At 43.9% G+C, this 18,688-nt stretch overlaps 1 protein-coding gene across 3 annotated transcripts in view; it reads right to left on the reverse strand.

The window, feature by feature from the left end:
- The window catches only part of ulk4 (unc-51 like kinase 4), a 102,234-nt gene that overhangs the window by 74,429 nt on the left and 9,117 nt on the right, over nucleotides 1-18,688 (reverse strand). For all 3 annotated transcript variants that reach the window (XM_026185486.2, XM_026185490.2, XM_026185485.2), the window contains one exon: nucleotides 4,645-4,752. In XM_026185486.2, the coding sequence (XP_026041271.2) occupies nucleotides 4,645-4,752 (108 nt within the window). The remainder of the gene's footprint in view (nucleotides 1-4,644; nucleotides 4,753-18,688) is intronic.

Here is an 18,688-nt window from a genome sequence, read left to right on the forward strand (position 1 = left end):
TCACTTTGCAATCGTGCGAACTGTGTATAGAGAGCGACAGCACTGATCTGTGAGTGATGATAATTTGTGCACCAATTCCTCTGACATCGTCTTATTAATCGTTAGCTTACTATGCAAACATGACAAGTGAAATCTCCCGCAGCAAGCTTAAACATGTGAGAGGTTGATCGAGCAGAGAATCGCTGAGCTTATGTGAGTGCTTGTGTAAAAGCAGCAGTATATATATTTTAGTTCTGCTGAGCCAAATAAGACAGGTCAGGGTGAAGAAGTGACAGCCAAAGAAAAGCTTACCACAAAACGGAGAAGTTATGACAAATCAGACTATAAGGCAAAAAGAAAGTGCAGCTTTATGGTTTCATGGACAAAAGAATTTCTGTGGCTGCAATATGACGAGCTAAATAACCAGGGCTGCACATAAGTGGTCCGCAGGTGCGCATTCGCTGTCAAAATAAAAAACACGCACAAGGGTTAGGGTTAAATTTAAAAACTGTACTTTTGAGTTAAAATATATATTTATAATTTTAATAAATGACAAATTAAAAAGGCATGAACATTTTTTTTGTATCGAAAAAATATCGAACCGTGACACCAAAGTATCGAACCGAACCGAACCGTGAATTTTGTGTATCGTTGCACCCCTAATATATATATATATATATATATATATATATATATATATATATACACATACATACACATACATACATACATACACACATACACATATATATATATATATATATATATATATATATATATATATATATATATACATACATACATACATACATACATATATATATATATATACATACATACATACATACATACATACAGTGGGGCAAAAAAGTATTTAGTCAGCCACCGATTGTGCAAGTTCCCCCACTTAAAATGATGACAGAGGTCAGTAATTTGCACCAGAGGTACACTTCAACTGTGAGAGACAGAATGTGGAAAAAAAATCCATGAATCCACATGGTAGGATTTGTAAAGAATTTATTCGTAAATCAGGGTGGAAAATAAGTATTTGGTCACCTCAAACAAGGAAAATCTCTGGCTCTCACAGACCTGTAACGTCTTCTGTAAGAAGCTTTTCTGTCCCCCACTCGTTACCTGTATGAATGGCACCTGTTTGAACTCATCATCTGTATAAAAGACACCTGTCCACAGCCTCAAACAGTCAGACTCCAAACTCCGCCATGGCCAAGACCAAAGAGCTTTGGAAGGACACCAGGAAAAGTATTGTAGACCTGCACCAGACTGGGAAGAGTGAATCTACAATAGGCAAGCAGCTTGGTGTGAAAAAATCAACTGTGGGAGCAATCATCAGAAAATGGAAGACATACAAGACCACTGATAATCTCCCTCCATCTGGGGCTCCACGCAAGATCTCATCCCGTGGGGTCAAAATGATCATGAGAACGGTGAGCAAAGATCCCAGAACCACACGGGGGGACCTGGTGAATGACCTGCAGAGAGCTGGGACCAAAGTAACAAAGGTCACCATCAGTAACACACTACAACGGCAGGGAATCAAATCCCGCAGTGCCAGACGTGTTCCGCTGCTGAAGCCAGTGCATGTCCAGGCCCGTCTGAAGTTTGCCAGAGAGCACATGGATGATACAGCAGAGGATTGGGAGAATGTCATGTGGTCAGATGAAACCAAAGTAGAACTTTTTGGTATAAACTCAACTCGTCGTGTTTGGAGGAAGAAGAATACTGAGTTGCATCCCAAGAACACCATACCTACTGTGAAGCATGGGGGTGTTTTTCTGCCAAGGGGACAGGACGACTGATCCGTGTTAAGGACAGAATGAATGGGGCCATGTATCGTGAGATTTTGAGCCAAAACCTCCTTCCATCAGTGAGAACTTTGAAGATGAAACGAGGCTGGGTCTTCCAACATGACAATGATCCAAAACACACCGCCCGGGCAACAAAGGAGTGGCTCCGTAAGAAGCATTTGAAAGTCCTGGAGTGGCCTAGCCAGTCTCCAGACCTCAACCCCATAGAAAATCTGTGGCGGGAGTTGAAAGTCCGTGTTGCTCGGCGACAGCCCCAAAACATCACTGCTCTCGAGAAGATCTGCATGGAGGAATGGGCCAAAATACCAGCTACTGTGTGTGCAAACCTGGTAAAGACCTATAGTAAACGTTTGACCTCTGTTATTGCCAACAAAGGTTATGTTACAAAGTATTGAGTTGTATTTTTGTTATTGACCAAATACTTATTTTCCACCCTGATTTACGAATAAATTCTTTACAAATCCTACCATGTGGATTCATGGATTTTTTTTTCCACATTCTGTCTCTCACAGTTGAAGTGTACCTCTGGTGCAAATTACTGACCTCTGTCATCATTTTAGGTGGGGGAACTTGCACAATCGGTGGCTGACTAAATACTTTTTTGCCCCACTGTACATATATATACATACATACATACATATATATATACATTAGGGCTGCCACGATTAGTCGACTAGTCACGATTACGTCGACTATCAAAATCGTCGACGACTGATTTAATAGTCAACGCGTCGTTTGAAGCTTTGTAAGATCACAAAAGACGCAGGAATAAGTAGCAGGATTTAAGAGTGTAATAACGGACTGGAACAGAAGATGGCAGCACAGCATGTACAAGGATGCCAGCTGCCGTTAAACCCCGAAGAAGAAGAAGCAGTTTCCCAGAATTCATAGCGCGGCCCAGCTCAGTTTCCAACAATGGCGGCAGCTAGTTAGTTTTAATATTACTCTTATTATTCTTTCTGGGTCACAAAATAAACGTTTAACATATTTTCAGGCGAGAATGTAGCTGTGTAAACCTCAAATATCTGCTCAGTTTATCAAGACACCACATATTTTCAAAAGCGCTCCGACGTTTTCGGAGACGTCTGTTACCCACTAGCTCGATAGTTAGCCGGGGGCTAGGCTAACTAGAGCCGTGAGAACACCGGACTCCCGGCAAATCGTTTTCAAACCCACCGCCGTCTTTCGCTACTTAGGTTAAATATATATGAGTCACTTAGATAACTTAAACATGTTATTGTTTGGCTTTTTTTAGTATTTTATTTGTTCCTGAGGAAATCGGTTTGGCTGAGATTAAAGTTTTTACACAGCTGAATAAACGTCAAGCAGACAGCTGATTATCAGAAGTGTGAGATGCTCGAGAATTTACTCCGGTGTCCTGTTATATTTTAGATAGCAAGGAGTTTATTAAACTTCACCGAAACAATCTGCAAATTTCATTAAAATTTTATAAACTATCATCTTGTCTTTATTTTTAGTTAGCACATACCTTAAACACTTAAAGCTGTAAGCTAATGATAGTTATATAAGAGCAGATGCTGCTGGTGCAATAAGCTGTACGTTTTACGTCCAATGGATGATGATCTGATTAGTCGACTAATCGCAAAAATAATCGGTGACTAGTCGACTATCAAAATAATCGTTTGTGGCAGCTCTAATATACATATATATATATATATATATATGCACTAAAATTTCAGTAACACTAAAGACACTACATTACAGAGCATCTTAGGGATGGTAAGTTGATATAAGATCATTTTTTACTATAACTAAATGAAAATGTATACGTTTAAATTGCTGGTTAGATGATTTCTGTGGGAGATAGAACACATTTGCATCAGTCGACAAACACAATTCCTGCAGGAGCTTAAGAGTCAATTTATTAGGAGCTTCGACACAGCAATGAGATTGTTTAAGGTTTCAGAGAATAATGTGTGCAATCAGGTGGGTGGATTGATTTTTAAAGGTTATCCATCAGTTGAGTAAATAAAAATCTTATGCTTAATTGACCTGCCTGGGTAAATTAGGTTAACTGGCAATAAATTGTAGTGCCCCTGGTAATGAAGTCAAACAAGGCCCCCTTCGCTCTAATTCTCAGGGCTGGGGGTCAATTAAATTTCAACTGAATTTAGTTAGTGTGTAGATATAAAGTCCATTACCTGATGACAGAGTACTTTCATTCATTTCACCTAAAGCTGAACATTACCACTGAAGAAATAACAAACAGTCTTACTTGTGACATCAATTCTGTGTTCATTTTTACTTATTAACTGAAGAAATCAATTTCACTGCTGAACTATTGGCGAAAGATGATATGACACATTCACAGCCACTTAAAGTTAACAGCAAGGTGAGCAGCCAGTGAATCATTTCTTTCATTGTATTCCTTACTGCTTGTAGAATTTGTCTGAGACTAATTAAAGACCTTCATGAATTAGTCTTAACAATGGTGTATGGAAAACAGACTTTAATCGCAGGTTAACGGTAAAAAAAAGAATAAAATCAAATAGTAAGAAATGCACCTGCCCCAATCTGCTGGTTTCTTCTTGACAAAAATGCCAAATAACATTTCTATTAACAGTTCCTCTTCTGTTATACCTCTTCTAATCAAGGAAAAATCTACTTCACAAAGAATGAGTGTTAAAAAAAACGAGTAATGTTCTTGCCACTTATGCAACCTCCTGCAATGAGTGTCCTTTTCATGCCTAAAGCAAGTATGCATGTGGACCGACTTCTATAGACGTGTTTGGAAACATAATCATGTTTCAATAAACTGCAACATATCTATCTCTTTAAAAATGTCTCTTCACGTTGGCTTCTGACATTCAAAGTGTACCTGAGAGGAGATGAGGTAGAGGAACTCCGCGAGTGGTGGCAGCAGGAGCCGTTTTATTTTACTGTTCCTTAGATTATCCCTCAGCAGGTCTGTTAGTGTGGACACAGCCTGCAAAGAGCATGACAAACACTTTCAATAGTACTTCTATTTTCAATTAAAGTTCAATCACATGAAAATTTAAAAAACAATAATAATAATAATAATAATAATAATTTTAAAAAAAAAAACTATCTGCACAATAAAATTACAATTCATTTTACATTTATATATTTCCCTAGGGCTGGACATATTCTATTTTTTAATACAAGCCAGGGGCATCTGTATTACCCAGAGACATCACCAGAAGCATGGCAATGCTCTGCTAGCACATAAAAATTTCAACTTCAAAACTCTTATATTCTAACATTATTTTTAAGTTGAGGTAGCAAATACAAAAAGCTTAGCTAAAACCAAATATCTAATTTATGAACGCAATCAACTAAAAATATTAAGGAAAAACAGGAAAATTGATTTTGTCAAAGTCACTAAGGCCACTATTACAGAGATCATAATTTCAAAGCCTGCAAAGCTGTCCCACTGTGTAGGATTATAGTCCAAATCTACCAGGAGCTGCCTGTGTTGTAGTCAACAAAAACCTGGTCTACAACTTTTGAGGAACGAAGACATGCATATTATTTAGAATTTGATGACTAAAACGGCAACAATGTCATGCTAACCTGAAAAACATTTAACAACTGTTTGTTTTAGTAAAGCTGAACAATTATCCACTGATGTTCTTTGAAAGAACCTGCAAATGCAATATTGTCACTTCTTCTATGAGGTTAACACAAAGCCAGTAGTGAAAGGCTGCAGGACCCAGAGTGATGCTCAGGTTGGATCTTCCCAAACAAATCCACCAGTCAAAGCTTGACTTTGAGAAAAAATGAGTGATGAGGTCAACAGGTTTACAGCACTGAGGTTGGTTTTTACAGTAGGGACACTGCTCTCACATCAAATACTCCTTGGGCAATAAACTGTTGTATAAGTTGCATAATGTTAAAAAACAAACAAACAGCAAAAATGTGTAACAAAATACTTTGTGTATGGAGTTAAAATATAATATTATGGTTTACCTTTTAAGTAAGGACAAGATTATTAGCTGCTGGAATAAGACATAATTGGTTTATCTATAGCCCTGTGAAAGGCTGGAAACATGTCCAGGGTGTATTTCATGACTTAGAGGATGGATATGCTCAAGGCCCTCTATTCATCCAGTTCAGGGGGGCAGAGTTAAGAAAACAGAAGCATGGATGGGATATACATTAAATACAAAAAAAAAAAAAAATCCCATTGAACTCAGATGTAAACACACACACACAGACTTAATTATATGCAAACACAGCCTTTCTGGCTGGCTGCTTCCTGACATTAGCATTACTGCCAGCTTTTCCCCCTCTGTGATCTGATGCAAGTTCTGCCTCATTCCTCTTTTGTTCCTGCTTTCTTCTTTATTTTTTCCATTGTTTCCATTCTCTCCCAGTTTTGTATCATTTCTGTATTGTTGAACACATTTTCTCCTTCTCTTCCATTTTAAATTTGCCTGCTGTGATTCTATTACAGCACTACAGTTACACTCAAGCAATTGTATTTTGCCATTTTCCAATCTTCTCTCTCACTCCCTTAGTGAGATCAAACCACTAACAATTTCTAAATGGAAAAGGTTGGGAATTAATATGCTGGAGTGTGTTAGAAACTGGTCAAGCAGCTGTACTCAGGGAGAGGGGAGAGGTAGAGAAAAAAAAAGCCTACATGAAGACATATAAAAAATAATTCCCAGAGAACACCTTACAATTATCTCAGCATCAGCACTTCAGGTGAAAACTATGCACATCAATGCACACAAGGAAATACAAACCCATGCACTTAATTAACACACATAAACAACAACGCAGACACACACACACACACACACACACACAATAAACAGTGCGATGACCAGTTACTGCGGTGGACTATTAGCCTTATAGAAGACTGAAGACTCAGCCAGAATTAATAGGTAATACAAGCCCATAAAGCGGTGACAGAGGAGACTGACTTATAAATCAGTACACCAGATTTCAATCCCAGCTGTCATAGCGTGAAAGGCGGGGGCACACCTGGATAGTTTGTCAGTTTGTTGCACGGCTAAATTCAGATTAATGGATCACATATCTTATACTAACAATGTGAGGCACAGATTATCACAGCATCTAAAAACACATTCACCAAATATCTCTAGGAAACAAGACTTTTATATTGTTTACCCATAAGAGTATCCAGACGTGCCACTTTAATCAACTTTATTTAACTTTAATCAAAATCAGTCTTAACATAATTACACAACACAGTCAGTCCAAACTTTTTTTTTCTTTTTTACAAAGGATATTTAGAAATCCAGAAATGTCTTTGTTGAGCCATTGCCCTCTGAATATGTCTTCTTAAGGATTGCTGTGAGCTTTTAAAATTCATTGCTTTCCTATAACCCTTCACAGTTCAAGCTTTTGTGGCAAAACTCCCAGAAAATCTGGGGAAGATCATGTGTAGTGGATTTTGAAAGCACAGCTTCTCTATCTCACATTAAGAAAGCAAGAAACATGCATTAGTAACATTAAAACAAAACATTTATTTTTCATTTAATTCTATTTGACGGCTGAAGGACAATGACAGACTCACTGTAGAAAGACAAAAGAGAAACAAACAGGACAGGAAGAAAGAACAGTGAGACAGGAAGAGAGACAGACGAGTGTGTCTATTGAAGAGTAATGAAAGCATATAGCAGCTACCATGGTAACTAAGCCCAGCCCCAAAACTCTGATTAGCAGAATATCAGTGAGAGGACCCCTGCTGAGAAAACACACACACACACACACACACACACACACACACACACCAGAGAAAAAAATCTTTTATTGGTCATCTGTTAGCATCACTATAACATAAGGACAAACACAAACACAGATGCACCAAAAGAAGGAAAAAAAAACAAACAAACCCCCCCCCCCCCCCCCCACACACACACACAAAATATCATAAAAGAGACCCCTTGCTGAGTCCTCGCATAAACATGGTTTAAAAAAAAAAAAAAAAAAGCACACTTGCAGAAACACACAAAACACCTCTGCTGCGTCTATAGATGGACACACGACTACAGACACAAAGATTATTTATATAATGCTTTTTGTTATCCTTGTCATTAGTAGCTGATTTTTTTCCACTCATCATTGGTTTTTAACAATTCACTAAAGAGAAACTGCGATGCCAAAGTCGTCCATTTTGTATATCGCTGTGATGACTCGGTAAATGGTAAATAGACTGGTTCTTTTAGCGCTTTTCTACTCTTCTGAGCACTCAAAGCACTTTACACAACATGTGCATTCACCGATTCAAACAAGCACATTTTCTTAGTGCTTTCTAACTAACATTCACACACACATTCATACTCCGAGGGATGCATCGGAGAGCAATTTGGGGTTAGTATCTTGACCAAGAGGCATGCAGACTAGGGGAAGCCAGGAATCAAACCACCAGTATCAGTAGATGATCAGTAGATGACCTGCTCTACTGCCTGAGCTACAGCCATCCCAGTAGCAGCAAAGAGCCAGAAGACAACTGGTGTGGTATAAAACAGTTCTCTGGCGTAAGATGTCGACAGTAAACCATGGTAAATAAGAATAAGCCCTGGGCATCACTGACAAATAGCACATAGCTAGATCTCTGTGCCATTTATACACCCCCAGTAGATTCTACTTTGATGAAGCCATTTTTTAAACTCCATCAAGAATCTGCCAATGTCCAGGACTCAAAAAAATGATGCCTGATATGATGAAACTACAAATCAGAAACTACTTGTTTTGTAAGTCTCACTGGTAATGCGTCTCTCCCTTCTGCTTGTACATAGTTAACAGAAAGTTCAGAGGGGACTCTAGAGAAATGACTCAACAAGGGAAACCAATAAACTTCAATGCTTATGATGGGCCCTAGACAGTGATGACAAATCTGCAAAGGCTTTAAAGTTACATTATCTGACAAATCACATATCAGTATATAGTAAAAATCAGACAAACAAAAACAAGACAATCAATACATTCCTGCCAATATGGCCACTGGTAATATCAATATTTTATCATAAGGCTAATTTCTCTCATTTGTGGCACTAAACATGACCATGTAAGTACCATGGCATCTATGTCAGCATGTGCATAGGCACATTAATAAAAAAGGTCACTAAATATTGTTTATGGATGACCCATGATAAATTAAAATCTTCCACCTAAACCACTGTACTATTGAACATACAGTGGGGCAAAAAAGTATTTAGTCAGCCACCGATTGTGCAAGTTCCCCCACTTAAAATGATGACAGAGGTCAGTAATTTGCACCAGAGGTACACTTCAACTGTGAGAGACAGAATGTGAAAAAAAAAAAATCCATGAATTCACATGGTAGGATTTGTAAAGAATTTATTCGTAAACCAGGGTGGAAAATAAGTATTTGGTCACCTCAAACAAGGAAAATCTCTGGCTCTCACAGACCTGTAACGTCTTCTGTAAGAAGCTTTTCTGTCCCCCACTCGTTACCTGTATGAATGGCACCTGTTTGAACTCATCATCTGTATAAAAGACACCTGTCCACAGCCTCAAACAGTCAGACTCCAAACTCCGCCATGGCCAAGACCAAAGAGCTTTTGAAGGACACCAGGAAAAGTATTGTAGACCTGCACCAGACTGGGAAGAGTGAATCTACAATAGGCAAGCAGCTTGGTGTGGAAAAATCAACTGTGGGAGCAATCATCAGAAAATGGAAGACATACAAGACCACTGATAATCTCCCTCGATCTGGGGCTCCACGCAAGATCTCATCCCGTGGGGTCAAAATGATCATGATAACGGTGAGCAAAGATCCCAGAACCACACGGGGGGACCTGGTGAATGACCTGCAGAGAGCTGGGACCAAAGTAACAAAGGTCACCATCAGTAACACACTACAACGGCAGGGAATCAAATCCCGCAGTGCCAGACGTGTTCCGCTGCTGAAGCCAGTGCATGTCCAGGCCCGTCTGAAGTTTGCCAGAGAGCACATGGATGATACAGCAGAGGATTGGGAGAATGTCATGTGGTCAGATGAAACCAAAGTAGAACTTTTTGGTATAAACTCAACTCGTCGTGTTTGGAGGAAGAAGAATACTGAGTTGCATCCCAAGAACACCATACCTACTGTGAAGCATGGGGGTGGAAACATCATGCTATGGGGCTGTTTTTCTGCCAAGGGGACAGGACGACTGATCCGTGTTAAGGACAGAATGAATGGGGCCATGTATCGTGAGATTTTGAGCCAAAACCTCCTTCCATCAGTGAGAACTTTGAAGATGAAACGAGGCTGGGTCTTCCAACATGACAATGATCCAAAACACACCGCCCGGGCAACAAAGGAGTGGCTCCGTAAGAAGCATTTGAAAGTCCTGGAGTGGCCTAGCCAGTCTCCAGACCTCAACCCCATAGAAAATCTGTGGCGGGAGTTGAAAGTCCGTGTTGCTCGGCGACAGCCCCAAAACATCACTGCTCTCGAGAAGATCTGCATGGAGGAATGGGCCAAAATACCAGCTACTGTGTGTGCAAACCTGGTAAAGACCTATAGTAAACGTTTGACCTCTGTTATTGCCAACAAAGGTTATGTTACTGTAAGGTAGTGACTGGAATAAGTCACAAGGTGTCGCTGTTGAGCTGCATATATGGTGTAAAATTTAGCAATTTTGACCATTTGTCCTCTGCAGGACACCGTACTTCAGATTTCTTGTTCGCGCGGGCGCCATCTTGGTTCAGTGTTTGCTGTGATTCAAAAAGGTAAGCACTGCCAGTGGCGAACTGCATCAGTTTTGTGTTGTATTCATCGCCGAGACCGTGGAATGTTGTAGAAGGCACGGTTATTGTTACTTAATGTGTATTCTGTGTATATGTGTTGTTGTATTTTGCAATGTTGATAGTCACGGAGTGTTTGCTGTGATTCAAAAAGGGCCAGCAGCAGAGTTGGAGTGGTGTTTGCCCCTGCTTCCGAATAAACGGCACGGTCCGAGCCACAAATCGAGCGCCTGTGTCCGACTGGTCTCTCTGCGGTGCACCCCAATCCAACACAAACTAACACAACGCAGAGTCCGGGGTGTAGGGAGGCCCCTGCACTGGTTGGGTTACATCTTTGGTGCCGTGACCCGGATTTGTGGCACTTCGAGACCGAAGAGAAAGCAATGCCGACACCCCCCAGCTACGCAGCCATAGTAAGAGGTGTCGCCATCTGATGGGGTGCTGAACTAAGTATATAACTGCCTGTGCAGCTGTATTACTGGGACTTTCATCTCCCCAGGCATATCCTTTGAAAGTGAAATCTTGGGGTGGTTTCATTTGAGGGTTTCTGTCCCTGAAAGAAAAAAAAAAAGACTCAGAGACTTGAATTGTAGAAAGAATGCTAAATGATGTTCCCTGTCTATAATGATAATCATTGAATACGGTTAAGCAATTGCTGCTGATTTGTGTCATTCACAACCTCTGTGCTGAAGATAGTTGTTTAACTACGCTCTGAGTTTAATGCTGTTTTTTTGTGAATTCTTTTTTTTTCTGCGTTATAGAATGATAGTTGTCATACATCTGTGTTGTGTTCTATTTTACTAGAAATATATTGTACTTACTCACAGTTAAGCATACTACAAGTAGCCCACACACATTTTCTGGTGCAGCTAAATTAGAGATACAGGACAGTGAAAATGTTGAGAGACTTTGCAGACACTCCAAAGAGGGCACAGCCTCACCTTTTGAATGAAGGGGCTACAGCTAGCGCCAGTACAGTGGACCAACAGTCATCAGTGAAGTCGAAGCTGGTCACCCAGTTCCCCAGCTTCACTGGCCAGCGGTTACAGTATCACACCCCAATCAGGGACCTCACCGACTCTGGGCTGGGCACACAACAGACCTCACCACCAACCATGCTTTCACCCCAGACTGATCTTGGCGTGGCTCCAGCTCATGCCCCACCACTGCCACCCTATGGAGGCCAAATGCAGGTGCCCTCACACCTATCTGAAATTCGCCCAAGGTCAGTGCCAACCAACCAGACAAGCCAGTCCAACCACAGCCCTCTAACTACAGCCCCTCCAGTGTTTCGGCCAGATGTACAGATAACTATGCCCCCTGCTTTTTCCCCTCAGGCCAGTGTCCATGGGCCCACTGCTACACCGGCACCCCATGTTGCCTCATATCCCAACTACCCAGCGGTGCACAGTACCCAGCATCCCACCCTGAACCAATCACTTAACACTCCTTACCCAACGATGACCGTTTCATTCAGCCCCCAAGCATACACCAGCCATCTGTATTCCACACCTGCCCCCCAAGCCGCCATGCCAAGCCCCCTAACAGTGCAGGGAGTGGGCATAATGAATAATCCCTCTGCAGCCGAGCAGACCCTTGAAAGTTCAAAGCATGGGCTGACGCCCCGTTTGCCCCACATGCCACTAGCTGCTGTCCACGACTCTCGAGCCCCCCTCCACTCATCTGCTATAAGCCCCAACACTGTCATGCCCCCTATCGTGAATATGACCCATGGAGGTTTTATAGCCCCACCCGGCACCCATGCCTCAATGCACGTACCAACCTCTGCTTTAGACCCCCAAGTTAGTGGACACCCTGGCATACCCCCCCAGCAGGTGCATACATCTTTAAGCGCTCCGGGCCGGGCTGCAGCCAACGCTAACCCCCCATTAGCTGCCTACGGTGGTTTTATACAGACTCATCAAGTGAAAAATGTCCAAGTCTTCACTGGCAGTGCTGACAGCAAGGTGCATGTAGAGGACTGGATTCGTGACATGCAGTATCTTCTTGAGGCAATAGAGCTCCCCATTCACCTCCGCTTTTCCACGGTGGTGCGTCACCTAACTGGTGAAGCCCGAAAGCTGGTCCTGAATCTACCTCTCCATGACCAAACACCTGAAAGGGCATTCGAAGAACTGAGAGCAGAGTACGGCGACACACAGAGCTCCTCAGATCTACTAGCGGACTTCTATGAGCGTGTTCAGAGGTCTGGGGAGTCTGCCTGTTCATATGCTATAGCACTGGAGGCAACACTGCGAGCTGTGGAAGAAAACCAAAGAGGAGGCAAGCCTTTTCCTGACCGTGACAGTAAACTCACCCGGCAGTTCATACGGGGGATTAATGATGAGGATGTGTATGCGAGGATCTCGCCAATGAAGCCCCGGCTTTTGAGTTTCCGTGAGCTGCAGGCTGAGCTCCGAAATTTAGCAAAAGAAACAAAGAGATTCCAGCCTCAAAACAAATCAAAGAAAACTTATGCCCAGGTACAAGTGGCATCAGAGTGTAGTGTGAATGTGAAGGCAGAAAAGGCTAAACATTCCTCAGAGTGGTCAGAGCTAGCAGAGATGGTCAAGAAATTAGCATTGAGCCAGGAGGAGCAGATGGCCAAGTTGACCCACCTTGAATCGAGAATTTATGCTCCATCCTCTGCCACTCCACTGAGAGTCCGACCACCACCTGGGGCTACAACCCCAATGTCAGTGGTCACATGCTACCGGTGTGGGAAGCAAGGACATATAGCCCGGGTTTGCAGAGCAGTGCTCCCGGGGCCTGAACAGACGTGGGCACACGATCCTCAGCCTGTGACCCCCATGGAGGGAAACACTTACTCAGCTCAGCCTTTAAACAGATAAAGCCCATGGTCGCCGGGGCAACCATGGGCGAGCAGCAAGTCCCCACACTGCAGGTGAACAAAGGTGACGGAGGAGAGAGCACTCCCCTAGTTGGTCCCAGGAATGAGGGGGAGGTGGAAGTCAACGGAATGAAGTGCAGGGCACTCATCGACTCTGGCTCCCAGATAACCAGTATTACGCATCAGTACTGGCGCAGCCACCCCACCCTCCATAAACAAAAACTGCAGCCTTCTAAGATACCCATAGAAGGTGCAGGGGGCCAGAGTGTCACCTACCATGGTGTGCTACGCATCAACCTAAAATTGTTGGGGAGAGAGTTTAAGGGTGTGCCTGCTTTTGTTGTCACTAACACAGAGTACCGCTCCTCTGTTCCTCTGCTTGTGGGAACTAATGTCCTCCGTGCCTCCAGAAGTCACCTCCAGGCAACCTACGGCCAGCAGTTCCTCCTCCAGGTCAAGGAGACTCATCCGGAGTGGCACGCCTCCCTGCTAGAGATTGAGAGCACTGACCAGTGTGATATGGATGACACAGTGGGCCCTGTTGTTTATACTGGTCGCAAGGTGCACATTCAAGCAGGGAAAGAGATGGATTTAATGTGCAAAATAAAAGCTGGACCACAAAGAAAGACTTATACAGCCCTAATTGAAGGCCACCCCTCCCTGCGGCTCAGCCAAGACATCCTGGTCGCCAGAGTTCTTGCTGATGTAAAGAAAGGATGTGCCCCGGTAAGAGTGATGAACCTCTCCCAGCATGCTATCACTATCAAGCCTCACACGCATCTGGCCAGGGCATCTCTGGTGGAAAGTATTGTGGACTTTTCAGACAGGGTGCGGGGCAGCCATCACATTAGCGGAGGCAGAGAAGCATGCCTGGGTATGGACCACGTTGTGGCAAGCCAGGAAGTGGATTTAAGTGGAGCAAATGTCGAAAACGAGCACCAGCGTTCCCTTCTTAAAGAGCTTGTGGAAAGGAACATGGGTGTGTTCTCACAGCACCCCCTGGATTATGGCCATACAAAGACTGTGCAACATGAAATCCCTCTGGTCGACTCTAAGCCATTTCGACTGCCTTACCGTAAGATCCCCCCATCACAGTGGCAGGATGTGAGAAGGTTGCTGACAGAAATGGAGGTAGCAGGAGTTATCAGGCCCAGGGGAAAGAAAAGTCTGGCTACCGACCCACCCTTTTTGTGGACAGATGAATACGAGAAGGCATTTAAGACCCTAAAAGAAAGGCTGACAAGCGCTCCAGTGCTGGGATATCCTGACTATAGCTTGCCCTTCGTTCTGCAGACGGACGCCTCAGGGGAGGGTCTGGGCGCCGTTCTAGCTCAGATCCAAGGTGGAGCTGAGAGGGTCATAGCCTTCGCCAGTAGAGGTTTGAGCCCAGCAGAGACAAGGTATCCTGCACACAAACTCGAGTTCCTTGCTCTTAAATGGGCGGTCACCGACAAATTCTACGACCACCTCTATGGGCGCAGATTCTCTGTCCAGACAGACAACAACCCTCTCAAGTATGTTATGTCATCAGCGAAGCTGGATGCCACAGGCCAGCGGTGGGTGTCTAGGCTGGCTGCTTTCGATTTCGATGTCCAGTATCGGAGGGGACAGAGCAACACAAACGCTGACGCCCTCTCTCGCATGTCTAACCAGGAGGTCATGCACATCCTACAGACATGCCCTCAGTGGGTGGGTGTCGACGAACAGGGGCATGGTGTGACACAGGCTACCCAGGATACTCAAAGCCTCACTGGCCATGGCACGCCTACAGGGGAGGAACTGGAACTCGGGCCACCTACATCCACTGAGCCTTACAGGGATGTGGGGATGGAATCCCTGCCCACCATGACCAAACAGGAGCTCCGTGCAGGGCAGAAAAAAGACCTTGTTATTGGCCCCGTCTTGCACTATAAGAGTATGAACCAGAAGCCGAGCTGCAGCGAGCGAATGAGTGCTGAAGGGCACGTGCGCCTTCTCTTAAAGGAGTGGAGAAGGTTAGCGGTAAGGGATGGCATCCTGTACCGCTGCGTCCAAGACAGCCAAAGGGGAGTAATTGAGCAATTGGTGCTACCAGAGGATTTGCGTATATCAGTGAAGACTGCTCTCCACGATGACTCAGGCCACCTTGGTTTTGAGAGGACATTGCACATGATAAGGGAGAGGTTTTATTGGCCACGGATGTTCCAGGAAATCAAGGCTTGGTGCGAACAATGTGAGAGGTGCTGCCTTAGGAAAACTCCAACCGCAGGGGTCAGGGCCCCCCTGGTCAGTATCCACAGCAGTGCCCCCTTGGAGCTAGTTTGTGTGGATTTTTTGACTCTTGAGAAATCAAAAGGTGGTATCGAAAATGTCCTCGTGGTCACTGACCATTTCTCACGCTATGCGCAAGCATACCCCACTAAAGACCAAAAAGCCAGCACAGTGGCTAGGGTGCTGTATAGAAACTTTTTCTGTCGGTTTGGCTTCCCAGCAAAACTGCATGCAGACCAAGGGCGCAATTTTGAAAGTGCTGTGGTGAAGGAGCTGTGTAAATGCACCGGCATCACTAAGACCCACACCACGCCCTATCACCCACAGGGCAACGGGACAACTGAACGGTTTAACCGCACCCTCATGAACATGCTGGGGACGCTAGAACCTCACCTGAAACCCCGGTGGCACGAATATGTGGATGCAATGACACACGCCTACAACTGCACCCGCCATGATTCGACAGGGTACACACCATACTACCTGATGTTTGGCAGGCATCCACGGCTCCCTGTCGACTTGGTCTTTGGGCTGTCAACCACTAATGGGTCGGGGGGATATAGCGATTATGTCCAGACCCTGCATGACTGCTTGTCACAGGCTTATGCACAGGCTAATCAGGCCTCTCGCCAGGCTAAGGGTCACCAGAAAAGATACTATGACCGACAAGCAAAGAGTCAAAGCTTCAGCCCGGGTGACAGAGTCCTGGTTAAAGTGTGTCATGTGGAGGGGCGAAGCAAACTAGGAGACAAGTGGGAGTCACGTCCATACATTGTGGTGAAGAAACAGCCAGACATGCCGGTGTATGTGGTGCGATCGGAAAATGGTGATACAGAGAGAGTGGTCCACCGCAACCTACTCACGCAGTGTATGTTTCTTCCCGTGGAGCAGGTGGGAGAGGAGGCAAGAGAGGAAATGGAGCTTGACGTGGAGGAGGTTCATGGAGGAGGGATTGAGGACAGTGGAGAGCAGGCTGGTGAAGTAATCAGACAGGATGAAGAGTCGGACATGATCGAAGACGGGGAGGCTGATAGCCTGGAAGGAGGTGTGGAAGGAGTTTCACCTGAAGCAGCAAATGGATCACTTGCCCCCAAGGGACCAGAGGAAAGGGACACAGGGACAGGACAAGAGAGTGAAGATTGGAGGGGGAATGAAACTGTCAGGGTCACCCACTCACCTCCCAGACCAAGTGAACCAAGGAGGAACTTGCCAAGGAGTCGGCATCCCCCTAAGAGACTGACTTATGGGTCGAGAGTTAACGAACCAGGGGAGGATCAGGAGAAGATAGAAAGGGGATGGAAGCTGTGGCAGAGGGCCAAAGCAAGAAGGGCTGCAGGAAACACAGACATTTTCGCATTACACTGCACATCTTCCACCACCGTTATTCTTGTATACATAGTGAGACTGTTCTGTTTTATTTTGTTTTGTTTGATGACTGGGACGCCATCACTTAAAGGAGGGGCGGATGTAAGGTAGTGACTGGAATAAGTCACAAGGTGTCGCTGTTGAGCTGCATATATGGTGTAAAATTTAGCAATTTTGACCATTTGTCCTCTGCAGGACACCGTACTTCAGATTTCTTGTTCGCGCGGGCGCCATCTTGGTTCAGTGTTTGCTGTGATTCAAAAAGGTAAGCACTGCCAGTGGCGAACTGCATCAGTTTTGTGTTGTATTCATCGCCGAGACCGTGGAATGTTGTAGAAGGCACGGTTATTGTTACTTAATGTGTATTCTGTGTATATGTGTTGTTGTATTTTGCAATGTTGATAGTCACGGAGTGTTTGCTGTGATTCAAAAAGGGCCAGCAGCAGAGTTGGAGTGGTGTTTGCCCCTGCTTCCGAATAAACGGCACGGTCCGAGCCACAAATCGAGCGCCTGTGTCCGACTGGTCTCTCTGCGGTGCACCCCAATCCAACACAAACTAACACAACGCAGAGTCCGGGGTGTAGGGAGGCCCCTGCACTGGTTGGGTTACATTACAAAGTATTGAGTTGTATTTTTGTTATTGACCAAATACTTATTTTCCACCCTGATTTACGAATAAATTCTTTACAAATCCTACTATGTGGATTCATGGATTTTTTTTTCACATTCTGTCTCTCACAGTTGAAGTGTACCTCTGGTGCAAATTACTGACCTCTGTCATCATTTTAGGTGGGGGAACTTGCACAATCGGTGGCTGACTAAATACTTTTTTGCCCCACTGTACATATGCTCATTTCACTTTGACAAACCAAACCTTTTAACTTGATGAAAAGTGATTGCCATGGCTGAAAATTAAGTATTTATTTTTTAGAATCAATGATTCCAGTCTCTTAGTGACTAGAGGGAAGTCTGTTTTGGTATGAGCATTACAGCATCAGGGAGTTTCAACGTGGCAGTAAATACACTAAAAGAAAAAAGCTTAAGCTGTAAATGCAATTAAAAGCAAATTTGATTCCTCATTTGAGTTCCAAATTTCAGCTAAAGTGTTAACCAGTCAATTTTTGTTGTAAGACAGTAAAGTAAAGGCTCCACTGAGTCACCACAGTAATTATGCGAAAAAACTGAATTCTTTACATGTATAGTCCTGCAGATGCACTTTACTGCACATGTACACAGAAAAACAGCCACAAATGGATGCAGAGCAGAATGAGGCAGACATCCATGGAAAATTAAAATTAAAAATTGAACACTCAAATTTATTAATCACCTCAAATCTAGCCCTCAGACACCCTCTAGTCCAAAGCCCTCCAAAACTAAAAGATGAGCCCAGAAAAGAGTCCCTTGTGTGAGCTGGGGCTGAGATTAACTGCTCCCTCTCAGACATTTTCTGGCTATTATCACAACAACACTGCTTTCCAAGCACCAATCAGTTCCCCAAATTATGTCAAGAAACCATTTTCAAACATTAGAAAGAAAAGAAAAAAAGTCGAAGTAGAGCTGGCCAATTTCAAAAGAAATTATGGCAGAATATCTACTCCACAGTTAGAAGCACACCAATAACAATCTTAACTAAGTACATTAGTGGTCACTCTTTGTGTAGAGTGGAGTTGAGTGGTCAGAGATACACATCCTCCTACAATTTCTA

Source organism: Astatotilapia calliptera, chromosome 11, assembly GCF_964374335.1.
Source record: "Astatotilapia calliptera chromosome 11, fAstCal68.1, whole genome shotgun sequence".
In the NCBI taxonomy this organism is placed as follows: domain Eukaryota; kingdom Metazoa; phylum Chordata; class Actinopteri; order Cichliformes; family Cichlidae; genus Astatotilapia; species Astatotilapia calliptera.